A 22,908-nucleotide genomic window follows, 5' to 3' on the forward strand; every position below is an offset into this window, starting at 1 on the left:
CAAGGAAACCAGGCTCCCGAGGGGAGAAGAGTGATCCAGTCCCTCCCAACAGACCTTGCTAAAACTGCCTCCAGGGGCCCACTGGTCACTTATTAATTCATTCACTCAACAAATGCTTATTTCCAGATACTGTTGCAGGCTCTGGGGTAGAGACAGAGAAGAACCAAAGTCCCCTCCCTCCTGACTGGAGTCCTGTCTGTCCCTGTTCCCTGCTGCCACTGCAAGGTCACCCAGGGAGGACACCCTGGCCCGAGTCCTTGATCCTCTGCCTTCAGAGGCCTCTGGGAAACCCAGCACCAAGCAGCTCAGCCTGGAGAGTCCTGGGTTCAAGTTCTACCTCACCACTTGTCACTCTGGGTGACACTGGACCCAACCCTGGAGCCTCAGCTTCCTGTTTTGTGCAGCTCTCCGTCAGTGCTTGTGTGGGGATGAGACGATGTGGGTGACAGCTGTCTGGGTGCCTGGCTCAGCATGTCCAGTGAGGACAATGGAAGTTGTCCTGTCATGTTCCTTGGACCTCGCTCAGACATCCCTCTCCCTGGCTGACCCTGAGGCGGGTTCCAGCATGAGGAAGTGACCTCATGGAGCTCACAAGCTGCTGGGGGAGATGCCCCAGCCCACAGAAAATTCTTCAGGGTGTGGCCAGTCTGAGAGAAGGAAGCTCTGGGGACTCCAGGGGCACAGAGAAAGGGCCTGAACCAATGTGGAGGTCAGGGAAGGCTTCCTGGAGGAGGTGACCGCTGAGTATGGTCCCTCCTTAGCTTCTGCCTCCCAGCTTAATTCCGGACCCTTGTTCTAGCAGCCTGGTCCCTGGATGCTGGGCAGCTCCTGTCTGGGGACTCAGGGGGGCAGTGGGTGGCAAGATCAGCTTCCCCCTGCCCCAGCCAGTGCAGGAGACACCTACACCACTCCCACCGTCCCCCAGGCACCAGCCCCAGGACAGGTGCTGTCCTGCCGCCCCCACTCTGTACCGGGTCCCAGCTGGTGTGGACACTTACGTTTGGAGTGCTTGTCACACAGAGCGGCTGCACGCATGTCGCAGAGACGCAGGGACCCCTTGCTGCTGCTGTAGACAAAGAGGTTGCAGTGGTGGGGGTGAAACTCAGACGCCGTGATCACTTCCGTGAGGTCCTCCATATTGGCTGGCTTGATGTCCACGATGTCTGGCCCATCAAGGAAAGGGCAGAGAAGGCAGGGCACCCTCGCTGCTCTGCTTTCCCACCTACCCTGCGTCTGAGCCACATCTCCATCCCTGAGACCCCTGGACAAAGCCCCAGACTTTGTAGCTCCGAGCTACAGACAGGCATGTCCAACTGCCCGCGGGCTGCCCCCTCTGGATGCCATTCACTGTCCCTGCAGCCTGCCCCCGACCTATGACCTCTCCCCAGCCAGCACCCACCAGCTTCCCAGCCTCCCCTCCTCCCCCCATACCAGGTGCCGAGCAGAAGGCAAGGAGCATTTGGGGACCTAGCATGTGCAGGGCTCCTGGTGAACAATTTCAGTTCTCCCTGTCACTGATGCTTTGCACCTGGGGCTGAGTGTGTGGGGAACCCCACCCACCGGCACCCACTGCCCTTCTGTCCACGGCATCAAGACTTTCCTTTGGGGAAAAGGTTCTCTGCCTTTCTGGAGTCTCTGCCCTCATCTGTGCCTTCCACTCCACGAACAATCGCCAGGAGGGCTGAGCACGTGGCCTCGCAGGTGCCGGCACAGGGATTCCAGGCTTGAGACGTAGGACTATGCTGGGAGCAGCTGTGTCCTCTCTGCTGGGCTGGGTGGTGTGCAGAAGAGGAGCATATTCGTGTTGCTGGGACAAGGGAAACCTGGAGCCTGCAGCTGGGGCAGACACCTTCAAAGACGGAGCAGAGGAAAAGACCCAGCAATGCCGTTTGAATCCTGAATCGGGATGTGCAGGAAGCCATGAGCCTTGTACAATTAAATACGGGAGTCAATAAATCCATTTTCTATTAGGATCAGGAATTCTGTTGCTTGCAAAGAAAGTATCCTTGGCAGATACTCTAGAGCCCAGAGAGGGTAAGCAACTTGCCCAGGATGGCTCAGCAGCAAGTAGTAAATCTACATTCCCAGCCATTGCTTATCGTCTACAATAGCAAATTCAAACCTGTTGGTGTAGCGTTCAAGTCCCAGCACAGCCCTTCTCCACCTCTCCGGCTTTGGATCCAACTGGTCCCTGAGCCCTAAAGGTGCTTTCCTCGCGGACAGTGACATCCTGGTCTCTGGTGTCCCCAGTCCTGCATGGGGGCTCTATCCAGCCTGTCCCCTGTAGCTGAAATGCCCTCTCCTCCCTCTGCATCTGTGTGTGGGCCCTGGAATCAGAGCCTGGGGTTCAAATCCCAGCTCTGCCACCTCTTCCCCATGCAATCAAGGGGAAGTTCCCCAGCTCCCAGCTCTTCGTGCCTCTGTTTCTTCATCTGTAAAATGGGCCAACAGTTCTAACACAGTCGTACTGTTTAAACTACAGGCGTCCAAGCCCCTTGCTCACTGCTTGACACATCACAGAGCTCAGTGAGTATCAAGGACATTACTGCTTTTTGTCATCTGGAAAATACCGATTGAGACTCACCTGCCCTCAGCCCTCCCTCCTCCTCCCACCGCAGCCTCAATAAAGGGGCATTTTGTGACTTTTGCAAACAGGAGAGTTTCTAAAACAACACAAAAAAGTGTAGAAGCTGAGTGACCAGAAGCACTAAGGAGAGTCTGTGTGCTCACACTCAAATACTGCTTCTGGAAACATCTCATTAACCAGAAACTTAGAATCACATAAAAATATAGAGGAGAAAGGAGCCTGGGCTGGTTTCCCAGGAAACTGCGGTTTTCTGGGACAATAAGAAGAAGCGATTAAATCATAAAAAACGAGACTGAACAGTAAGAAAAAGCTGAGACTTCTGTGCTGCTAATTCCACCCTCATCCTTCAGGGGCTAAGCGCCTACGTACTCCTGCTTGGGAACGGCTTCAGCTTCTCCCCCAACCTTAAAATGGTGTCTGGGGAAAAGGTGCGGCCGCTTGTGAAATGTCAGACACGTGAGCGCAGCACCTGCCTGATGCTTCTGCTCGGGGGAACTAAGTCCTCTCTGCCAAACTCGGGCCACAAAAGTCCAAGGAAGCTTGGGGACATGGAAATGCTCAGGCCTCAGGGAATCCAGCTGGGCTTGGAGACCCAGTGCATCACATATTAGGGGACACATGTTTGCACCGTGTTTGATTGGGCTGCGACTTCTGGGGGAGCAGGAGTCGGTGGGATAAGGTGGAAACACCTTGCCAACCACTCCAGCTTCCCTTCTGGGGCAGGGTAGGAGGACCTGTCCACGGGCACCACGGAACTCAGGGCAGCCGCGTCCTGATTGCTTTTCCCGAAGAATGGAGGGCAGAAGTGACAGGTGCCAGGCGTTCCTCCCCACCCCCAGGCTGAAAAGCTTTGAGGGTCAGCATGAGGTGTGCCATGACACCTTCCCCTCTGCAGGGGGGACCTGTACCTCAGGGGACCTGCTACAAAAGATATCTGAATTGTTTCAAGCTTCTGAGTCTTTCCAGTGGTCTGTTTCTGGCCATAACCTACCCTCCCGACCCACTCAACATCTAAGCCCTCTTCCTTTTCTCACCTCGGAATGTTCTAGAATGTAGCTCAACAGAGAAGGATCGGAGGTGTGACATCTGAGCTCCAATCACTCTGTGTCCACCAAAACCAAAACTCTTATGCACCCAACCACAACTGTTTTTCTGTTTATGACCATCGTGAGTCACCGGCCACCCACATTTACTCAGTGTCTGGCTTGTAGAGAGAGAGGCCGACTCTCGTGAAAATCTGTTCACCAAGATGGAAAGACTGTGCATCCCTGGGAAGGCAGTGCAGTGGAGAGGCTCAGAAGCCTCCTCCCCTGGCCCCCAGGTGCTGCTCCCTGACCCACAAGGGGCCCAAGGCCAAGCGAACAGGTATGGCCTCTTTGCTCAAGTCCGGACTACATGCTTCCTGTAACCCCGTGGTCATGTGACCTTCCTGCCCCCATGGTCACGTAGCCTTAGAAAGACACTTGTCACTGGTTCAAAGCCACTCCGGGAACTCTGTATGGCCTCCTCTTAAGGTCCTTCACTATATCTACAAGTACTCTTTCTCTCAGTGAGGCCACATGTGCACACGACAGGGGATTTGCAAAAGTGGATGAACTCCCCAGCTCGTCGGGGGCCCCTGAGAACTGGGCCAGGGGTGCACAAGGAGTGTCCCACCCAACTCAAGGGGAAGAAGCCCTTACAGGGAAGGCGAATCGCAGGCTCAGGGAAAGGCCAGGCCAGGGGGGCAGGGGAGGGGGTCCCTGACAAGGGCCATTAGAAGGGCCGCCGCCCAGCAGCGCGTAGGAATCCTTACAGCATCTGCGCAAACGCTCCAGAGCACTGTGGAACCCAGGAAGCACACTGCGCCTGGGTTTCTGTGAGGTTCTCAGGAAGTTTGCCTTTCTTAGGTCCCCACTGCATTCTGCCCACAGACCTGCTCATGCTTGGCTTTTGCGCCTTGTCCGCCCCGTGGGCTGGCCACTGGCACGCTGGCCACTGGCACGCTGCTTCCCGGCTGTGACCCCTCAAACCTCTCCAGCCGTGATGTGTACCCTGTCCCGTGGTGGAGGACATGGTGGGGGGGCTCAGGAAGGAAGAGCTGTGCTCTTGGGTCTTGGCAGAAGGGGCCCAGCCCAGGACTGACTGAGCTGGTTTCCACTGTCGACAATCCGCCCCCGTGATGGTGGCAAAGTGGAGCAGGGGTGAGAAGTGCACACTTCAGGCCAGGAGGGGTGTGTTCCCTGGAGCGCCAGGGTCTAGGGGGAGGTCTCTAGCTCCTCACAGCTTTGGGGTCCTGCCCCATATCTTACAGTGAATCCCTTTTCCTTCTGGGCCCAAGTGTAAATGGGCAGATCGCTCTAGACCCAGGGCAGGCAGATGTCTGTAAAAGGCCCGAGAGTCAGCATTTTAGGCGTAAGAGGCAGTAAGATCTCACCTCGACTGGTCAGCGCTGCGGCTCTACAGCAGAGCGGGTGCGGACAACATGCATGGGAGTGGCTGAGTGCCCTTAAAATGCGAGCAGGTGCTCTGACCCCCAGGGCTGTGCTTTGCTGGCTGCAGGCCCAGAAAAAGGACTGTGGTCTTGCTTTTGTAACAGTAACCTCCCGTCTTTACCCCCTGCAGGACCAGAGTGAGACAGAGCCCCACTGGCCTGGCTCCTCCCTCCTGGGCCTGGCTGTGCCCTGTGAGCTCTGGTTCTTGCAGAGAGGAGTCAGCAAAGCTCTGAAACAGGCTTTTGTCCGCCCTGCCCAGAGCAGAGTCTGCAGCTCCTGCTGTCAAGGACACTGCAAGGTACTCCAGGCGGGCTTTCTGCTGTGTCATCAGGTTTATAGGGATTTTTATAGAACCTCCTTCATCGCCTGCTGCCAAAGGGCCATGGCTTTTTGGCAGCCAGCCAGGGTCACATTGGTCCCTGGGCCGCATCACCATGATGTCCCACTTGGAGGGTCCCTGAAGTGTCGGGGAGAAGGTCACTGCAGCTCAGTGGCTCTCATTCCTCTGAGTTCACCTCTCAGCCTGGTTCCCCCTACACTACTGGGGGGGGGGGGAGGTGGGCACAAGTGCCAAGGGCCATCACTCATCCACGGCCAAATCTCCCCCCGGCCATGAGATCAGTCAGGCCCATGAAAACGACAAACATCACTGGTTTATTTGGGAAGGAGCTCAAGTGAGGAACAGGGATGGAAACCATCCCGTAAACATCAAAGAAGCACACAGATACGAACTAACATCACGGCAGGCTTTAGGGACAGCGCCATGACCAGGGACTCTATAGAGATGCAGCCGCTAAGGCTGGAGACCCAGTCCACCTCTCAGAGAGCTGCTGAGTGCAGCCCCCAACCCTGCACCTGCCGGTCAGGTCCCTCCCATCCCTGTGGGAAGGACCACCCATCCTCCATGCCCACGAAGGAGGAGAGAGACCCCAGGGCCAGGAAGTGACGTGCCCAGGGTCATGGGTGGGCCACCTCAGAGCAAGGACAGAGTCCTGGCTTCCTGACTCCCAGCTCGTGCTCCTCGCTGCGCCCACCCTTTTCTGGCAGGAGGGCATCTCCACACGATACGCAACCCCATGGGCAAGGCAGCTGGGGCACACTGGACTGGCTCATGACCTGTAAGGGGGGTGCTAGCAGTGTGGGTGGGAGCGTTCAATGAGAAGGATACAGCCTTGGGCTCCACTGATTCAACTAAACAAAGTGTGGTTGATCTAGATGTCTCAGCAGGAACATGCTCTTGGGATGGGGGAGACAGTTACCATGGGGACGGAGCAGCCACCGCACGAGGACGGAGGCAGTTCTGCCGAGAACCACGCCATGAGAAGCCTCCCCCACGGGCTCTCCAGGGACACTGGAGAAGGCCTCCTGCCCATGAAGGCAGTCTTGTTGGGGCACAGCCACCAAAGCTATTTTTCTTCCTATTTTTTTTTTTTCAGCCAGTTTTCTCCTAAAGATGACCTGGCTATGGACATGAGCTAGAAGCCCTCTGGCCAAACCACATCAGATCCTGGAAAAGGTTCCTGGCAACCTTGACCTCTGTATGAATTTGCTGCAGGCTGCCACAGCGTGGGTGGCTTAAACAATAAATTATTCCTTTCTAGTCCTGGAGGCTGGAAGTTCAAGTTATCAGAATGTTGCCTTCTTTAAGGCTTCTCTCTGTAGGGTGTAGATGGCCCTCTTTTGCCCATCTCCTCGCATAGTCTTCTCGCTCTCTCTCTTAACCTCCTCTTCTGGTAAGGACAACAGTCACAAGGGATTAGGACACCCCCCCCCCACCACCATGGATTCCTTTTAGCTTAATCACCTCTTTAAAGAAAGAGGTGAATTTGAATATGAATTTCAGTGGGACACAATTCAGCCCATAACAGGCTCCTTCCCTTCTCTGCTCAGAACCTTACTAACTATGAGGGTACAGTCCTGCTTGGAGAGAAGAGCCAGATTGTTGGGGCCACAGGGGGCCATGGAGAGGGGCTAATCCATGTAACCATTCACGCACAAGCCCGCTAAAGCCCTTATGTGTCTTCATGTGTCAAGTCACCAGCCAGCCTATGTGATTCCCAAGTTCCGAGCCAGGGAAGAGAGCACTAAGTTCAGAGTCACAAAGACCAGGGCTTAATAGTCCAGGCCCACAGTACACAGCTGTGTGACCCTCTGGATAACTTCTCCACCTCCCTGCCTCTGCTTTTCTCATCTGCAGAATGGATTGATAACATCTGCTTAGCAAGACTGTGATAAGGATTTAATGAGAGGGCATTAAGTCAAAGGCCCTAGCAATTAAAGTAAATAAAAATGACTTAGACATATGATTTTTTAAAAAGGCCCTAGCCCAGTTAGTACTTTCAGCAATAATTAAAGTTCTCTAAATCAGAATCAGAGTCTTTCTCTCCCTCTGGGAAAACAGGAAATTAACCAGGTTGCCAAAGGTGCAACATATGCCCCTCCTCCCCGAGAAAATAAGAACTTAAGGCTCTGTGTTGAATGGCACGCCTTCCTTGGCTCCTAAGAGCTGAGGGAGAAACCCCAGACAGGACAGATCTGGGAAGCACACCCAGGAGGCTGCCTTCTCGTTGTTACTGAGAGAGGGCAAACCAGAGTCTCTCCTGACCTCCCCTCCCAGGGTTTCCAGCCCAGCAGTGAAAGCAGAGGACCTCACAATGCTGTCCTGCCGGAGCCCCAATGGGGCAGGATAGGAGACAGGACTCCGGGCTGGGGTCAAGGGTGGAGGAATTTAATCAGAAGCATGTCTCAGAAATGCCATGAAGGCCCATCAGGAGGAATCAGAAGCACAGAAAAGGCGCACATTCTCATCACTAGAGCCTCTGTTAGGAACACACAGCTGCCACCGCCCATGCACTTGGCCACCTGGGTCAACTGTCACCTATGTCACCATATGATCCCCACTCTGTCCTGCTGTGGGAGAGCACACGTTTTCCCTTAGGATCTAAAAGTAAAGCCAGGAAACATCATTGTACTCATGGGGCTTCTCAGAGCTCATCCCCACACCACCCACAAAATGACAGCCCCATGAGGCGAGCCATGTATGGGCTAGAGGTGGAATGACAGCAGCTGTGGCAAAGGCTGTGGCTCTCCTCACTGCAAGGTTGTGCAGGGATGCGTGTGCATTCTGCACCCAGAGGTCCCGAGTCTGAATCCGAGGCCCTGCCACTTCCCTGCTGGGTAACTCTGGGTAATTACTTGCCCTTTGTTTCCTTGTCTATAAAAGGGGGATGTGAATGAGGCCTACTCCACAGTGTTGTCAGGAGGTTTAAAGAGACTTGGCATAAGCAATGTGCTCAGAGCTGTGTTGGGCACAGAGTACGTCTCAGTAAGGGATGAGGGTGATCGTGCTGTGCAAGGTGGTGGGGGGAGGTGGTGGGGGAGAGCACCCACAGCGCTGGTTGCCCGTGAAGTCAGCACCATGGACAGCTGACAAGCCCTCCCCGCAGGCCCCGCTGGAAGCCCAGCCCTGCTGAGCCCCCAAGCAAGGGTGTGCTGGCAAGAGTTCACCCACAAGCTTTCTGGGTGGGAAACAATTTTGGGGATTCAGACCCAGGGCATTTCTGAGCACACATTCCTGTTCCTTCTCCGTAGAGTGGAACTACGGGAGGATGTAACAAGGCAGCTTCTAGGGTGCCTGACAGCAGGTCAGGGCCAGTGTGAGTTGAGTCTGAAGTCCACCAGGCTCTGTGCTCCCTGACCCTTCCACCCTCCTAGCCACCACCATAGTCCTCTCCTTTGTTCCCTGCATGGGGAACACGCTCAGCCCACAGGCGGCTGAGTGTGGACCGAGGTTTGGAGGCTCTGCCTGCCCCTCATCGCCACACCATCCCGCCTCATTTCAGGACCTGCTCCATCAATGGCGATTAGAAATTTGCTCGACCAAGGCTTGGCACGATGCAAGCTTCCACCATGAGAAATCAGTCAGGGGGTAGGAAAATCCATTGAACCATCTTCACAATTCTCCAAGTGCTAAAAATAAAGCAGTGGCCCATCAGCTGAGACCCTCTGTGCAATCTGTTACCTTTATTTAAAAGGCATCAAGTTCCAGAAAAATCACTCAGTGCTGCCTGTCTCCAATATTGGTATTACAGGATGTGAGAAGTTGTTTCAACAGATGTGGACACAGCGCCGGGGAGGAAAGGGGCTTCAACAATCAGAGAAGACATGGCAATTCTGAGAGCCAGCCTCAAAGACCTAAGGAGCTTCTGTTTAGGGGGGAAACACTGGCCACCTGGTAGGCCTGATTACTGCCAGGCCTTTCACAAGCATGACTTCTTTATTCCTTACAAACATCCTTTGGACGAGGAGTTTGGCTCATCTTACACTGGTGGAAATCGGTGGCCAAGGAGGTTACACAATTAATCTGAGCACAGGTCTGCCAGACCTCAGAGCCCAGACCGCTGCTCATTTGTGCCCGGGGTCTCTGAGCCCCCCCGAGCCCAGATTTACAAGAAGGTGTCTACATCCTAACACCACATGGACACTGGAATTTCTCCATCCAAAGTCGTTGTGTACAACCATTCCTAAGCACCTACTATGTGCCAGACCCTGCCGTATGTATGGGGATACAGAGATGGCTCAGAGGGGGTGTGCCTCATCTCAAGCGTTTCTCCAGAAAATGGGTTGAGGAGAAAAAGCCCAGTGTGACCAGGAAGTGTGGGCTCAGAGGGGCTCTGACAGCCCAGGAGGCACACAGAATGGGCAGAGCAGAGGTGACCTGGTGAAGGAGGCTGTGAGTCACGCTTAAGGGCAAAGGGGAGCCAGCCAGGCTACAAGAAGGAGAAAGAACAATCAAGAAGAGGAATAGCAAAGTCGAGAGCACCTCTCCCCTTAATCCCCCCCCAATAACATGAAGGGAACCCCAATGGCCTGAAGGTGTGGTCAGGCCTGATGCACAGGAGCCTGGGGAGGCGGGTAGGGGCCATTGCTGAGGGATTTGGACTTTCTCTAGGAATTGATGGGGAGCCACTGACACCTTTAAGCCAGGGCCTGACATGCTCAGAGCAGAGGATCTGATGAGCCACTCTCCTAGCTCTGTGCAGGGCCAGGGGGGTTGGGCTGTGTAGGATCCAGGCAACGGGCCAGGCAGGAACCATGTGGCTGCAGCGGGGCCTTGGCAGCGATGGAAAGGAAAGCCTGATTCCAGAGCCATCCAAGGGGAGGAAGGAAAGGGCTTGGCACCTCCTTCCATCTTGGGGGCGAGGGAGAAGAAGGAGGTGCCTGGCACACACACGGAAGCTCCATGAGCACTGGGCTCCCTGCCTCTCCAGGCACAGCAGCCAAATCTCAAATTAGCAACAGAAAGGTCTTCTGAGTCCGCTTCTTCACTATCTGTTCGCACTGGTCCAAACAACACCCACCTTCTCTCCTTTATTAAGAAGGCTTTTCTTTCTCTCAAAACCTTTGCTAGAGATCAATTCTGCTAGGGTGGAAAGTATTTTAAGAAGGTAGTTCCGCAGCAGGAGATTTTGGGGGGATCTGAGCCTGAACCACAGTGCCCACTGGGGCAAGTCAAGACACCAGAGGGCAAGAGTTAAAGGACGGTGAAGCCCCTGGCCCAGAACACCTGGCCATGTGCTTTGCCCAAATGGGGTCTCCCAATTTGGAGCCATTCCTCCCACATTGGAAATGAAACACCTTTTCTAGTTACTTGACAGTGCAAGACCCATGTCATGGTGGCAGCCCACGGTCCCAACACCTTTTCTGCCAGGAGGCCGGCCTCTGCAGTGCGGGTACCAGGCTCTGTATGGGGCCCCTGGGGCTCATCATACTGGTGGCCAAGCAGCAACAGGCCCCAGGGAGTGCCAAGTGCACCATGGCTCCCTGACAAACCGGTCTCAGCAGGGGAGGTTTCCACAACCACCGCAGGGCCCAGGAGACTCCCCACTACCCCTCCACTTAGCCCACACCTGCAGCCCTGCAGATAAATGGGGCTGGAGAAACTATGCTTGGTGGTCTCCCAGCACAGGCCAGCTGCTTGCATGCTGGGTAATGTACTTCTTTATTACATGAATGGTTTACTGTCTGTTGGCTCTAGGAAGGCAAAGTTCTTTGTCTATCTAATTCAAAGTCAAAGAGCTTGGCATACAGTAGGCACTCAATAAATACAGTGGTGAATGGCATTCTCTCCAGCATGTGGACAGGGCACAATCCATGTGTTTAAACGGGGCAAGGAAGCACCGCTGGTCATAAGGACTCAGGAGGACCGTGCCTGCCGTCCTGAGGTGGATCAACCCTCTCTTCTTGTTCACAACTAACCTGTTCCAATGTCCTGTGGCTACCTAAGTCTGAAAGATGGTTATGATATGGCCCACTGCCCCACTACTCCACTGCCTCCTGCCCACGGCCAAGCCCCTGCCTGCTCGTTGCTGCTTCCCCCCAGATCTCTTCGCTGGGCTCCTGGGCTCCAGGCTTGCCTGCTGGAATCCAGTCCACCCAGGACACACACACACAGCTCTCCCACCGTCCTCACCTGCCACACCCTGCCTCGCCCACCCTTGCCCACCACAGCTTGTATGGGTGCTGCCCTGCTCACAGCAAGGGTGATATTCCCGACAGAGTCCAGAGGCCCCCACGGGCAGGGCCGATTTTCTTTCATTGTCCCTGTGTCCCTGGGGCTCAGCATGGGCCCGGGTCAGAAGAGGCACCAGGAATTAATGGCTAAATTAAAGGGAACACTATCCCTTATACAGCTGCGGGCTTTATAGTTTGTAAAGGGTGAGGGCATTCACGGTGTTACCGAGTTCTTACAGCAGCCCAGCAGTGTTAGTCCGGCCTGGGGCATGTCCCCAGCCTGGTCCTATGACAAGGGAGCCAGAACTCCAGGAGAGTGGCCATAGCAGGTGGCCCAAGGGCAGGGCAAACACCCTGGGTCCAGGCCATGGAGGCCCGAGAGTGAGTCCCAGCTCTGCCCCCGTCAGCCCAGCCCCCAGTCTCCCTGAACTTCTATTTCTGCACTGCACAATGGGGTAATAATGGGCCACTGCATTCAGCTTTCACATCAACACCAAGGTCAAGTGAGACAGCAAAGGGAACATGGTCGAGTGCTAGGAGGAAGCGCTGAGGACAGCCCGCAACAGTCCCTCAAGTCCCGTGCCCACCCAGACCTAAAGCTGCCATGTGACCTATTTTGTTCTGCTAGGAAACTGGTCAAAACCTCAAACTTGGCAGGGGACGTCTCGATGTGACCCACCACAGGGACCCCCAACTGCTGGGACAGTGCCTGCTTTTCCCAAGGGGACCCCTATAGTGACCTCCTCCAGCACCCTTGATTCAGGCCTGACCAGTCAGAGCACTGTATCCCACCCCCACAATAGTCACAGGTTCAGAGGTGCCCTTGAGGCTCCCATCAGAGCCCATGGGGCGCCATCTGGGGGCTTGGTGGGACAGGTTACAGGAAACTGGTCTCTTTCCTCTTGGACTTTATTCTGGGAGGGCAGGGCATGTGCTGTTGGCCCCAGTTTGCCACCATGGGGCACCTGAGATAAGCCAGAGCAGAGAGCAGATGCAAGAAAAGCAGAGAAAACCATCTAATGGCATTGTTTCAGCCCCTGGCTCCAGCTGTGCCTGAAGCCTTCTCATGATCCACAAGTCAGTAAATGCCTGTATTTGACTGAGTCAGCAGGGATGAGGCGTTCTAAGCCTTGCAGCCAAAGGAGTCCTGACCCACTGAAGCTCTCAGCACTGGGAACAAGGGCAGGGCCCACTGGGCTTTCAGCCTGAATGGAGCGTCAGGCAGATGCCCAGCCCAGCTCTCTCCACCAAGCCAAATCTGAACTTCCATTCCTTCTGAGCAGCTCCAGCCTCAGGTTCTCCTTGAACTCTGGGCCCACTGCAATCCACTTCCACCCTCCTGGCTCAGAGCTCTCCACCCTTTCGGGGCAGGAAGGAGACAGATGTTTTCGTTTCCTGACACCAAGCACCAGCTCTGTGCTCGGCGCAGCTGGGAAGGGCTCACTGAACGCGCCCGCTGCAGTCCTAGCGGGGAGGGGTCCATGAGGCTCACAGGAAGCTGGTTACTTCCCAAAATCAGCGAGCTTAGGGGGAAGAGCGAGACTCTTGCAGAGGCTCACAGTGACCGCAAAGCCCCATACCCACCCGTGGGGCTCAGGGAAGAACATGTGCTTGTTCTCTGTTCCTGTGAGCCCCCTTTTTCCCCGTTCCCAAGGTCTCTCTGCCCAGTGGCCTCCAGCCAGCCCCTGACTCTCAGGGGCCATTCTGACCCTCAGAAGCCATTTGCTACCCTCTGTCTCACCTTCAAGTCCTCCAGACAGCTCCTTCCTGCTCCCACACGCCCTCCCGGCCAGCCCTGGCTTCTGCTCTGATGGACACAACCTACTCGTGACCTTAGGTAAGGCAGCAGCAGTAGCAGGCAGGACGCCCCATGCTGCGAGCTCCTGGTGGCAGAAGCAGCCTGGTGCCCAGCACAGAGGGGACACTTGGGAGACTGTCAGCTTGCATGACAGTTCTGGGGTGGGGGGAGGGTGCCTCCTACCCCGTTCCATTGCACACCTGGGAGGCAGACTTCACAAAAGGCAGCTGGACATAAAGGTTGGAGATGGGGAGTCAGGGGTTTGGGGTGCCAGGGGCTGGGACGGACACTTGCTATGTGTGAGAGCTCTGAGTGGGTTAACTTGGGCTCCCTGGGACTCAGTTTCCTCATTGATACAGGAAGTCATGAGAGCACCTACCTTCCGGATTGTTGTGAGGGTGACATGAGTTGACATGAACACATGCTGAAGTCAGGCGCAGAGCCCCACTGTGTAGGATTATTATTACTGGCCTGCAAACAGTGACACGGTAGCAACCTGCCTGCTTTGTCCATGGGGGCTCCTCCCAGGCTTGTGCTTGTGTACCAAGTTCTTTCTTCACCAGCCAGCAGGGTCTAGAGTCCATCCTACTGCCCTTAGCTTGCCTAGATATAGGGCACCTCCAGGCAGGCCCCCCTCTGACCCCCTCCAGCTGGGCTCCTGACACCTCGACTATCCCCCTAAGCTGGGACCCCCAAGGCTGCTCATCACACACTCAGGCCCCTGCCTTGGGCTGCAGGGAGGAGAGTCCAGAGCAGTCTCCGTCTGACTCTCCAATGGGTTTGCCATCCCTCCTCTGGGAGGACAGACCCCAGAACTCTCTCTCCTCTGGGGTCCCCGAGGCGGTCCCAGAACGACAGAGAACACAGCCATCCAGAGAAGGTAAGGGGTCAAATATAACCCTCGGCAGCCATGGATTTAGAGTTTTCATAAATCAGTTCATCAGGATTCCAGATAGGGGCCTCACTTGCTGAAGAAACTGAATGAAAGCAGAACTGAGCCAGCACCCCCCTTCCGGTAGCCCCCTGAGAGATGGTGCGGGAAAGGATACTGAAGCTCCTGTCGGTGACAGCCAGGTGCCAGAGGTTGATGCGCAGGTCGTCCGCCGACATGTACGTCTCACAGTCGCTGTTGACGGAGATGGAGTTGATGTGGTAGGTGTGGCCGTTGGCGAAGACCCTCCGTGGGCTCACCTCCACCATCAGATCCATGGGCTTCAGCACAGGCACCTGCAGGGGAGGGGGTGGGCTGTAGGATGATGAGGTGACTGGGGGGTGGTGCAGGGGGAGGGGGGCCCAAGGCAGAGACGGCATGCCGGGGCTACACGATAACAACCAGAGGCCAAGAGTGTGCTTGTGGGTGTCCATCCTGCACAGGCTGGGAACAGGCAGCACCATGTGGCCAATATTCTTCACCAGCTAGCCCTACAGGAAAGCTTAGCCTCCCAGGATTGGTTCTGAGTCGGCTGCGGGACATTGAATAAGAGGCCAAACCCCTGAGCACCCCAGATTCCTCGCCTCTGAAATGGAATAAGAAGATACCATGGCAGCCCCCTCCATCGATCCACCATTTTTGTTCCCTTTTCACAAGGAAGTGGCTGCGGAGGCAAGAACTACATTTCCCAGCTGCCCTTGAAGTTGGCTGTGGCCATGTGACTGGTTCTGACCAGTAGGATGTGAGCACAATGACACTGGGCACGTGGGCCTTCTCTACCTGCTTTCCCATTCCACTGCTGGAAGGTGAGGACCTGAGATTTTGGAGTGAAGGCCGTGGGATGGAAGGAGTCTGCGTCCTTGCAGGAGGGTCTTGTGTCCACCAGGAACACCGACCCTGGGCCTTCCCATAAATGAGCAAGACATTTCTGTGTGCTGCTCTCTGTGATGCTGGGATTATCTGTTAGGGCCGCTGGTATTAGCCTCATGCACACGAACTCCCGCCAGAGAGGGTGGTGTGAGGAGTCCCCGGGACAGCATCACATCCTGTGTCTTGGCTTCCCTCCATGACCTCTGTCTGAAACGATCACCCTCTTTGAACACCAGGTTATGCTGACTCGTCCTGCTACCTGCCAGGCTCCTGGGCCTGGGGCAGCAGTTACCAGGGAGAGTCCCGGGAAGCCAAGCTGAACTGGGCAAGGACACACAGGGGCAGACGGGCTGCCAGCCCTCGGGTGGGAGAGAGAAAATAAACCGATACAGAAGGGAGCACGTGTGCGCGTGTGTGTGTATGTGAGCAAGAGTTCACATAGCACAGGTGCTATGTGGAAAAATAAAACAGGTGCAGGGTCGGGTGACAGGGTGGCTGGAAAGGTGCCAGGTAGGAAGGGAAATGAGGAGGGATCGTAGGAGCAGGGCTGACAAAGGCTGTGTGGCTCAGACTTGGGCTGACATGGACCTGACAATCTCCTCCCAGTGGACCTCTCCTGATTGCCCGTCACTCTTAGGCTGGGCCAGGGGCTCCCTGGAGGGGCCACAGTCTATCATAGGCCTGGCCCCACGACGAGGCTGCTGTCGTATTCCTGCAGTGGCCTGTCGTATTCCTCGGGTGCACCGTGTCTTCTCGTGTTCATCTCTGTATGACTGATGCTCAGCCCAGGATCCTGCACAGAAAGGTCCCAGGGGAATGAGTGGGCAGGTCAGTGAATAAATGAATGGGGTGAGTCCCTTGGGCTCCCCAGGGAGCTTGGTGCTTCAGTCAGGGTGCGTGAGCCTTAAATGATCCTCCTCTGGCACAGCACCAGGGGACCCAGCACAAGCCTGTGCCAGCATGTGTGCCTGCTTGTGCACATGTGAGTGTGCATGCGTGTGCATGAGTGTGGGTGTGTGCAAGTATGCATTTGTGCAGGTGTATGTGCGGGCATGCACGTGGATGGATGTGGGTGTGTGATGCGTGAATGCTAGTGTGTGGGTGTGCACATGTGTGAACATGAGTGTGGATGTGTGCAAAATCGGTTTGCATGCTTGCCTGGCTCTGGGCCATACTTGTGTCACTGACTCTGGGCCTGAGCTTCTAGGAACTCTACCTGAGATGAGAGCAGGTGGTGTGACTGGGCCTCCGCCTTGCCCATGCCCCCCCCCCCCCCGCCGTGTTGGATATTCTAGGCCAGCTCTCAATCTTCCTTCCTTTTCCTCAAGTCACAGCCACCCACAGGTCCCCTGGACTCTCTCATGTCACACCTGTCTGGAGAAGGTCAGAGCATCACTTAGATCTCAGTCTGCCTCCCCTCCTTCTGGCAACATCACTTCCCCTCCTGGCAGCCTTGGCCTCCACCCAGGGCTCTGTCATTTACTGCCATCCCCAAACCATATTTCAGAGTCATTAAAAGAACAAAGGAGAAGAGTGAAAATAAAAATGCCCTGAAGTTTTGGGTGTCTCATGATTAAAACGATTCCTCTCCCCCAACCCTTCTAGAAGCCACAGTCTAGTCAAGGTGAGAGGCAGGACAGCAGACATCTAAACACTAAGGACAGAACATTGTGGATACACAAGGCCAGACTGCACAGAAACAGGGTGAGGGTTTTTCCGTGGCTTGTGTAGAAACAGCTTCACAGAGGAGAAAGCTAATAGGGTTTTAAAGGATGAATAGGAGTTCACCAAATCAACAAGGTAGAATGACTCCGTGTCTTTCCCCCTGTGGGGCTGGGCACTCAGTCTGACCCAGCCCACCTCTGAAACCCAGGGAGCTAGCATGGGACCCAGGGCATAGCAGCTGGTCAGTAAACAACAGTGACAGGCTCCAGCAGGAACAGCTTGGATTCAGTAAAAAACTGCACACGGCTGGGTGGCTTGGGAAACACAAGAAGAGACAAGGAAGAGGTGAGAGGAGGAAAGACCCAGATGCCCCTGTTCTTTCTCCCTTTCCCCTCCTCCAGCCTCAGCGGGTGGTTAAGGGTCATCTTGGGATGTGAGTGAGATACAGAGCAAAGTCTCAGATGCTGGGAGGGAAATAAATGGATTCCCGCGGGCCACTGGCTCTGCCGCAAACGCCAAGCCCATCAAGTGGTGATAATTGCATCCTTCCCACCAGATGAAAGCCTCATAAACTTCCTGGGGGCTGGGGGAGACATGGGAGGGAGCACGTCACTCCCATTACTCAATGTGGAAGCTAATTGGCCTCCTGGCTTTCTCAGAATTTATTTGCACAATTTGCCAGTCATTTAGAGGCTGATATGCTTAAACATTTATTTCTTCATCTCGGGACCAACATTGATTACTCTCTCATATTTACGACGATTCCCTGCACACGTCGTCAGCGTATACACTGAGCTGCTTCAGGGAAAGTGAGTCCTCATCCCCATTTTGCTGGTGAGGAAACGGAGGCATGGGGCAGGGCCCTGCCTTCAGCCGCCTGACCAACCACAAGTGGACCTGGGAGCTGTTGGGGAGCCCGGGAGAAACGCTAACAGCCCCACGCCAAGCCTCGCCACTGTCCTCCCATCCCCAGCCCCCCGGGGGAGTGGTGCACACTCAGAGTCGTGAGTTGGTCCCCCTCTCCCAAGAGGACAGGCAGCTTGTGCGATGTGACCCAGGCTTTTCCGATCGGCCAAAACTTGGAAATCGGAGCTGAAGAGAGGTACCTGTGAGGCTCACTCATGGGACTCAGGCCGCCTCCTCAGAGCCAAGCTGGTCCCAGGAACAGGAGACACTGAGACCCAATCCTGCCCCCGGGCTCTTTGTTTCGCTGAGTGCTCCCCATGCCCCAAGCAGGGCTGGGCACAAAACTGGTGCTCAGTAGGTGTGCAATGTGTAAATAAGTCCAAACGAGCCAGGTGTCAGCATCCCCTTCAGCAGACACGAGCAGAGCCCTGCCATGTTCCAGGCTCCGTTCCGGAAGCAAGGGGCAGACAAGGTGGCCTGGCTATGTTCCCTGCCTGCTGGAGATGGACAGGGACAGACTTCTACGGAATCTTCTCGCAGGACACCACTGACCATCCCCACTGCTCTCCTGGAAGGCTGGGACCTCGCTCCCACATCACCGAAGAGCCTGGGATGCTGATTCTGGAGCCAGACTTTCCTGGGTTTGGATCCTGGCTCTCGTTTCGTCTGTCAAATGGTGTTGATAATCATGTGTCCTGTTTATAGGACTTTGGGGAGGACTGAGGTACCATGGGTTGAGTGCTTGGAAGATTCATCCTGGCCACGGTGCTTATGCTCGTACTAGACCATGAGTCAGCGGACTCACAGAGGCTGAGTGCCTCTCAAGGCCACACTGGCAGCCAGTGGCCCAGGCAGGACTGGAACCCAGATCCTGGGACTCCAGAACACTCTCCACTGTGTCTCACAGCCTCTGGAAAAAAGAGGAGTTCTTTTGCCTTTTAATCACGTGGGAACGAGTGTTTGCTTTGGCATGGTCCCGCAGCTGAACCTTCCCAGCCTCTTTTCAAACAGCCCTCTTTCCCTCTGAGCAGGCGGCAAGAATCACCTATTCCAGGCCTCTCTCGGCCCTTCGGCAAAGGGCTTGGAATCCATGAAGTTCAGCCCATGGGTTCTCCAGGACACGCATCACCCCACCTCATCCCCACATCACTTCTGAGAGAAAGAGAATGGCCTCTGCTTAGCTCATGAAGAGCCCAAGGCTAGAGCCAGAGAAAAGCCTTCAGCCTCCCCACAGGGAAGCAGCCCAGCCAGGACGCGAACCCAACTCTGGCTCAAATCTCAAAGGCCCCTCAAGTCCTAAAGTCTCACTGTTTCACATATGAAACCCACACTGCTTCCGGCTTGCCAGAACCTCCCGCGTTCCACATCTTACCTGCAGTGACGTCACCGTGGACAAGTCCTTAAGCTTCCCTTCTTCATCTTTCAGGTTATATCCCTCAGGCCTTTTATCTCGTTCCGTGATCTTCCATAGTTTGATAGTTTTATCTTTCAAAACAGAGCAAATGCAATGAGACGCATGACTAACACCAGCACGGAGCACAGTTCAGGAGATGGGGTGGCTGGGGATTCCAGTCGTGGAAACCCATACAGAAACAGGGGCCAGAAACTAAAGTACTTTGGAATGCTGAGCCCCCCACATTGAGAACAGCTGTTCTGGAAAGTCCCACAGCTCTGCGATGGACTTTATGGGAATGAAGAACAAACTTCTGTTAAACCACACACACACACACACACACACACACACACACACACACAGAAAAATAAATAAAAACATAGAGCGAAGCAGACTGCTGGCCATGCTGCAGGTAGGCCTTGTCTAATCAGTTGAAGGCCTTCAAAGGCCTGACACGCCCTTCCCCACCCCCGAAAAAAGAGAGAATTCTGCCAGCAGGTGGCCTTCGGACTCAAGCTGCAACATGAGCTCTTCCCTAGATCTCCAGCCTTCCACGCAGCCCTGCAAATTTTGGGTTTTCCAGCCCCCACAATCATGTGAGACAACTTAAAATATCTCTTTCCATATATCTTATCTGTATGTACATGTGTATCCCTACCTACACAGCTACACACCTACACACACACGCACGCGTGCACACACACGCACACACATGCTTATCATATCGGTTCTGCTTCCGGGACTGTAGCCAAAACAAATGGCCTTCTCCGCGGGAGAAGGAAGAGGGAGACAACTGCCATCATCAAACCCTTGTAGGTACCAAGGACATGCCTTTTGAAAGGGTGCAGGTGGAATTTAAACCCAGGGTCAAGAAGCTCCTGAAGCTGACCTTCCCTCCAGAGGGACAGGAGGAGAATAAAACATCCCACTCCCACGGTTAAAGGAAAGGAGCACGCATGTGCAACTCCCTGGCACCAGCCCTGTTCTAAGCCACCCTGGGGCTTTTCATCATTTCGTCCAGTCAGCGCCCCCACGAGGCAGGAATAACCATGGCAACGCAGATGAGGAAGTGGCAGGGCCGGGATGTGAACCACGCGATGGACTCCTGCCTGAGCATGGCCCAGGGCCAGGCACCCTTAGGGGGCTTGGTCCTGCACTGGGCGCAGTGAAGGATGAGAGCAGCAGGAGCCCCAGAGGGCAGGCCCGGGGTCAGGAGGGGTTGGCGGGGGTGGGAGGCAGCCAGGACTGACTGCGGGAGGGCCAGCAGGCTAGGCGGAGAAGTCCGCAAAGGCTCAGTGGCAGGTGACATGCACTGGAGGTCTGAGGGAGGAGGAGGGGCTGGCCAGGTGAGGGGCAGACAGGGCGGCCTTCAGGCGCAAGGGTTGGAGGGGTCAAGTCCAAGCAGTCTCGAGGATGCCTGAGCCGCTGCACTAAGTCTGGGCTCTGTCAGGGAGGACAGGTGGCGTCACCGTGTGAAGCTCACACACGCTGCAGCAGGGCTGGCTGGCCTCAGGGTCCTGGCCGTGTGGCCTCCATGTCACCCCTACCACAATCCGGGGGAGCTGTGTCCACCCCGCTGCACAGGGGAGGGAACCGAGGCCCAGGGAAGCAAAGCCACTGCCCCAAGATCACAGGGCTGGGACAGAGTCCAGACTTGTCCTCCCACCACTCAGACACCACTGATGACAGGGGCGAGAGATGCAGGAGGGTGAGCAGGGGGACACCGAGCCTCGGGCCCCAGCATCCAGGCCCTGAGTGGGACACATCGAAGCAGGAGTCTGGCCAGGAGCCTCCCTGGAGCCTGGGCGGGGGTGGGGGAGTGGTGCATGCATCCTCCCTGGGGCAGAATGGTCAAGTGTCCAGCCAGGCTTCTGAACCCGTCCTCCTGCGGCTGCCCACCTCATGTTCTGAGTGACAACCCCACCCAGGGGTGCTCTGGGATTCCAGAAGTTAGGTCTGCCTCCTCGGTTGGGAATGCCACGCTCCATCCACCTCCCAGGAATAGTAATGACAGAGTTGCCCCCGACCCAGCCAGCTGAAGCAGTGCAAATAAGCCCCACACCCCCCACGGGCCAGGGCGGAGGAAGCCACGAACCTCATGGCTCGGAATGTTCCCACCGCTCAAGATGCTCTTTCAGAGCTCTGGGGACCTAGAAGGATGCTCAGTCCAAGCGAACTGGGCGCCCCACCCCCACACACGCCCCTCACCATTGGTGGACAGCAGGGAGTGGGCAGCATTGTGCTGCGGAAGCCACTTGATCTTGTTGATTTTCTCCTCTATCTCCAGACTCTTGAGATAATCGAACTCAGGCTCATGGCTCTGGAAGGTGCTGTAGACATCATACTCGCCTTGGCTGTGAGGCGCATTTTTACTCTGTTGAGAAAAGCCAGACAAGGGGGCGTGAGCTCCGGGCCCGCAGGGGCAGGGTTGAGGGGCGTGCTGACCACCAGGAGCCCGTGTCCACCAGGGCTGGGCGATCTGATATCAGGGTCGAAGGGAACTCTGCATTTTAAATGACCAATGACTTGGCGCGTGGCTGTGGCAAAGCCCCATCTCCTCCTCAGTCCAGCAATCAGGATGGCTCACATTTACTAAGCACCTACTATGTGCAGGGTGCTGAGCTAAGTGCTTCTCCCTCTCTGTCTTGTTCTATCTGCATGACCCCTCTGGAGTGGGCACAGCCATTCTCCCCCATTTTACAGATGAGAAAGTGGAGATTCGGAGGTGAACTGACTTCTCCCCTCAAAGGCCATGCATCCCTCGTGCGTCTGAGGTCTGTCTGACACCATGGCCAAGGCTCTGGTCTGCTCTTCCAGTCCAAGTGTCCAACTTGGTCCTGACTCATGGGATGCATGCATCTTGGAGCAGATTTTCACACAGAGGTAGAATATTCTGGAATGTCAGACTGGGGCCAGGCCATCATCCCCGCGGCTTTCCTCCATGGGTCCATCCTGGCTGAGGTAGCAGAGCTCCCAATAACAAGGACCCTCGTGATAGGGCCCTCCAAACAGTGAGGTGGGGAGGCGTTGTGGGCACAGGACTGGCCTTCTCTGTAGACATGTTCAGTGGACATGGTGATACAAAGCTTCAGCCAGACATGTAACCCGCCCGGGAGCGAACAGAGACAGTCAACCAGACAGAATTTCAAGTTCCTGCTGATTTTTTCTAAAAGCATCTATTGCTATATTTATACACCTGTCCTGCTTCTGGCAAGCTACTGTGTTTTTGCCTCTAAGTCCCTTCAGCTGCCATGAGCGCTGTCTATGACTAAGGTCACAGGGACCAGAATACAGAAAAAAATTATGGGAGAAAAATTCCAAAGTCGAGAAACGTGCATCTACCCATTTAATTTTCTTTCCGCAAAAAGGAGGCTTGGCTTTGCAATCACCAGTGGGTGACCCGGGTCCTTCTCGTGAAATCGGCATGCTCCGGCCACAGGCCTGTGCTCGGGTAACCGATTTTCCGCCGTCTGTTTTTCACTAAGTGTCCTGGCTAAGTTAGGTCATACCCTCCGAGCTTTGGTCTGCCCGTCTGTGACGTGAGGGCTCTTACAGCACCTAAAGGCCCCACTGGGGTTGTCGTGAGAGGGGTTACGGCGGGCGGGAGGGAACACAGAGAAATCAGACCTTGAGGAACACTCTGGAATGGAACGGGGCAGGGATGTATCTGCAACATCTCTCCTGCCCCTTCATCCGTCTCCTCCCTACTCTCCCTCTCAACCCCCCCTTCCTCACCCCTTTCCTCTCCCTTCATCTCACTCCCCTTCCCCT

General features: G+C 55.4%; 1 protein-coding gene across 2 annotated transcripts in view; it reads right to left on the reverse strand.

Moving 5' to 3' along the window:
* Nucleotides 1-22,908, reverse strand: part of PPP2R2C (protein phosphatase 2 regulatory subunit Bgamma) — a 125,943-nt gene that overhangs the window by 24,182 nt on the left and 78,853 nt on the right. For both annotated transcript variants that reach the window (XM_059165694.1, XM_059165703.1), the window contains exons 3-6: nt 21,346-21,511; nt 19,117-19,229; nt 14,422-14,599; nt 999-1,163 (exon numbers count right to left, since the gene is read on the reverse strand). In XM_059165694.1, the coding sequence (XP_059021677.1) occupies nt 999-1,163; nt 14,422-14,599; nt 19,117-19,229; nt 21,346-21,511 (622 nt within the window). The remainder of the gene's footprint in view (nt 1-998; nt 1,164-14,421; nt 14,600-19,116; nt 19,230-21,345; nt 21,512-22,908) is intronic.

This window comes from Mustela lutreola, chromosome 1 (assembly GCF_030435805.1).
Source record: "Mustela lutreola isolate mMusLut2 chromosome 1, mMusLut2.pri, whole genome shotgun sequence".
NCBI lineage: Eukaryota > Metazoa > Chordata > Mammalia > Carnivora > Mustelidae > Mustela > Mustela lutreola.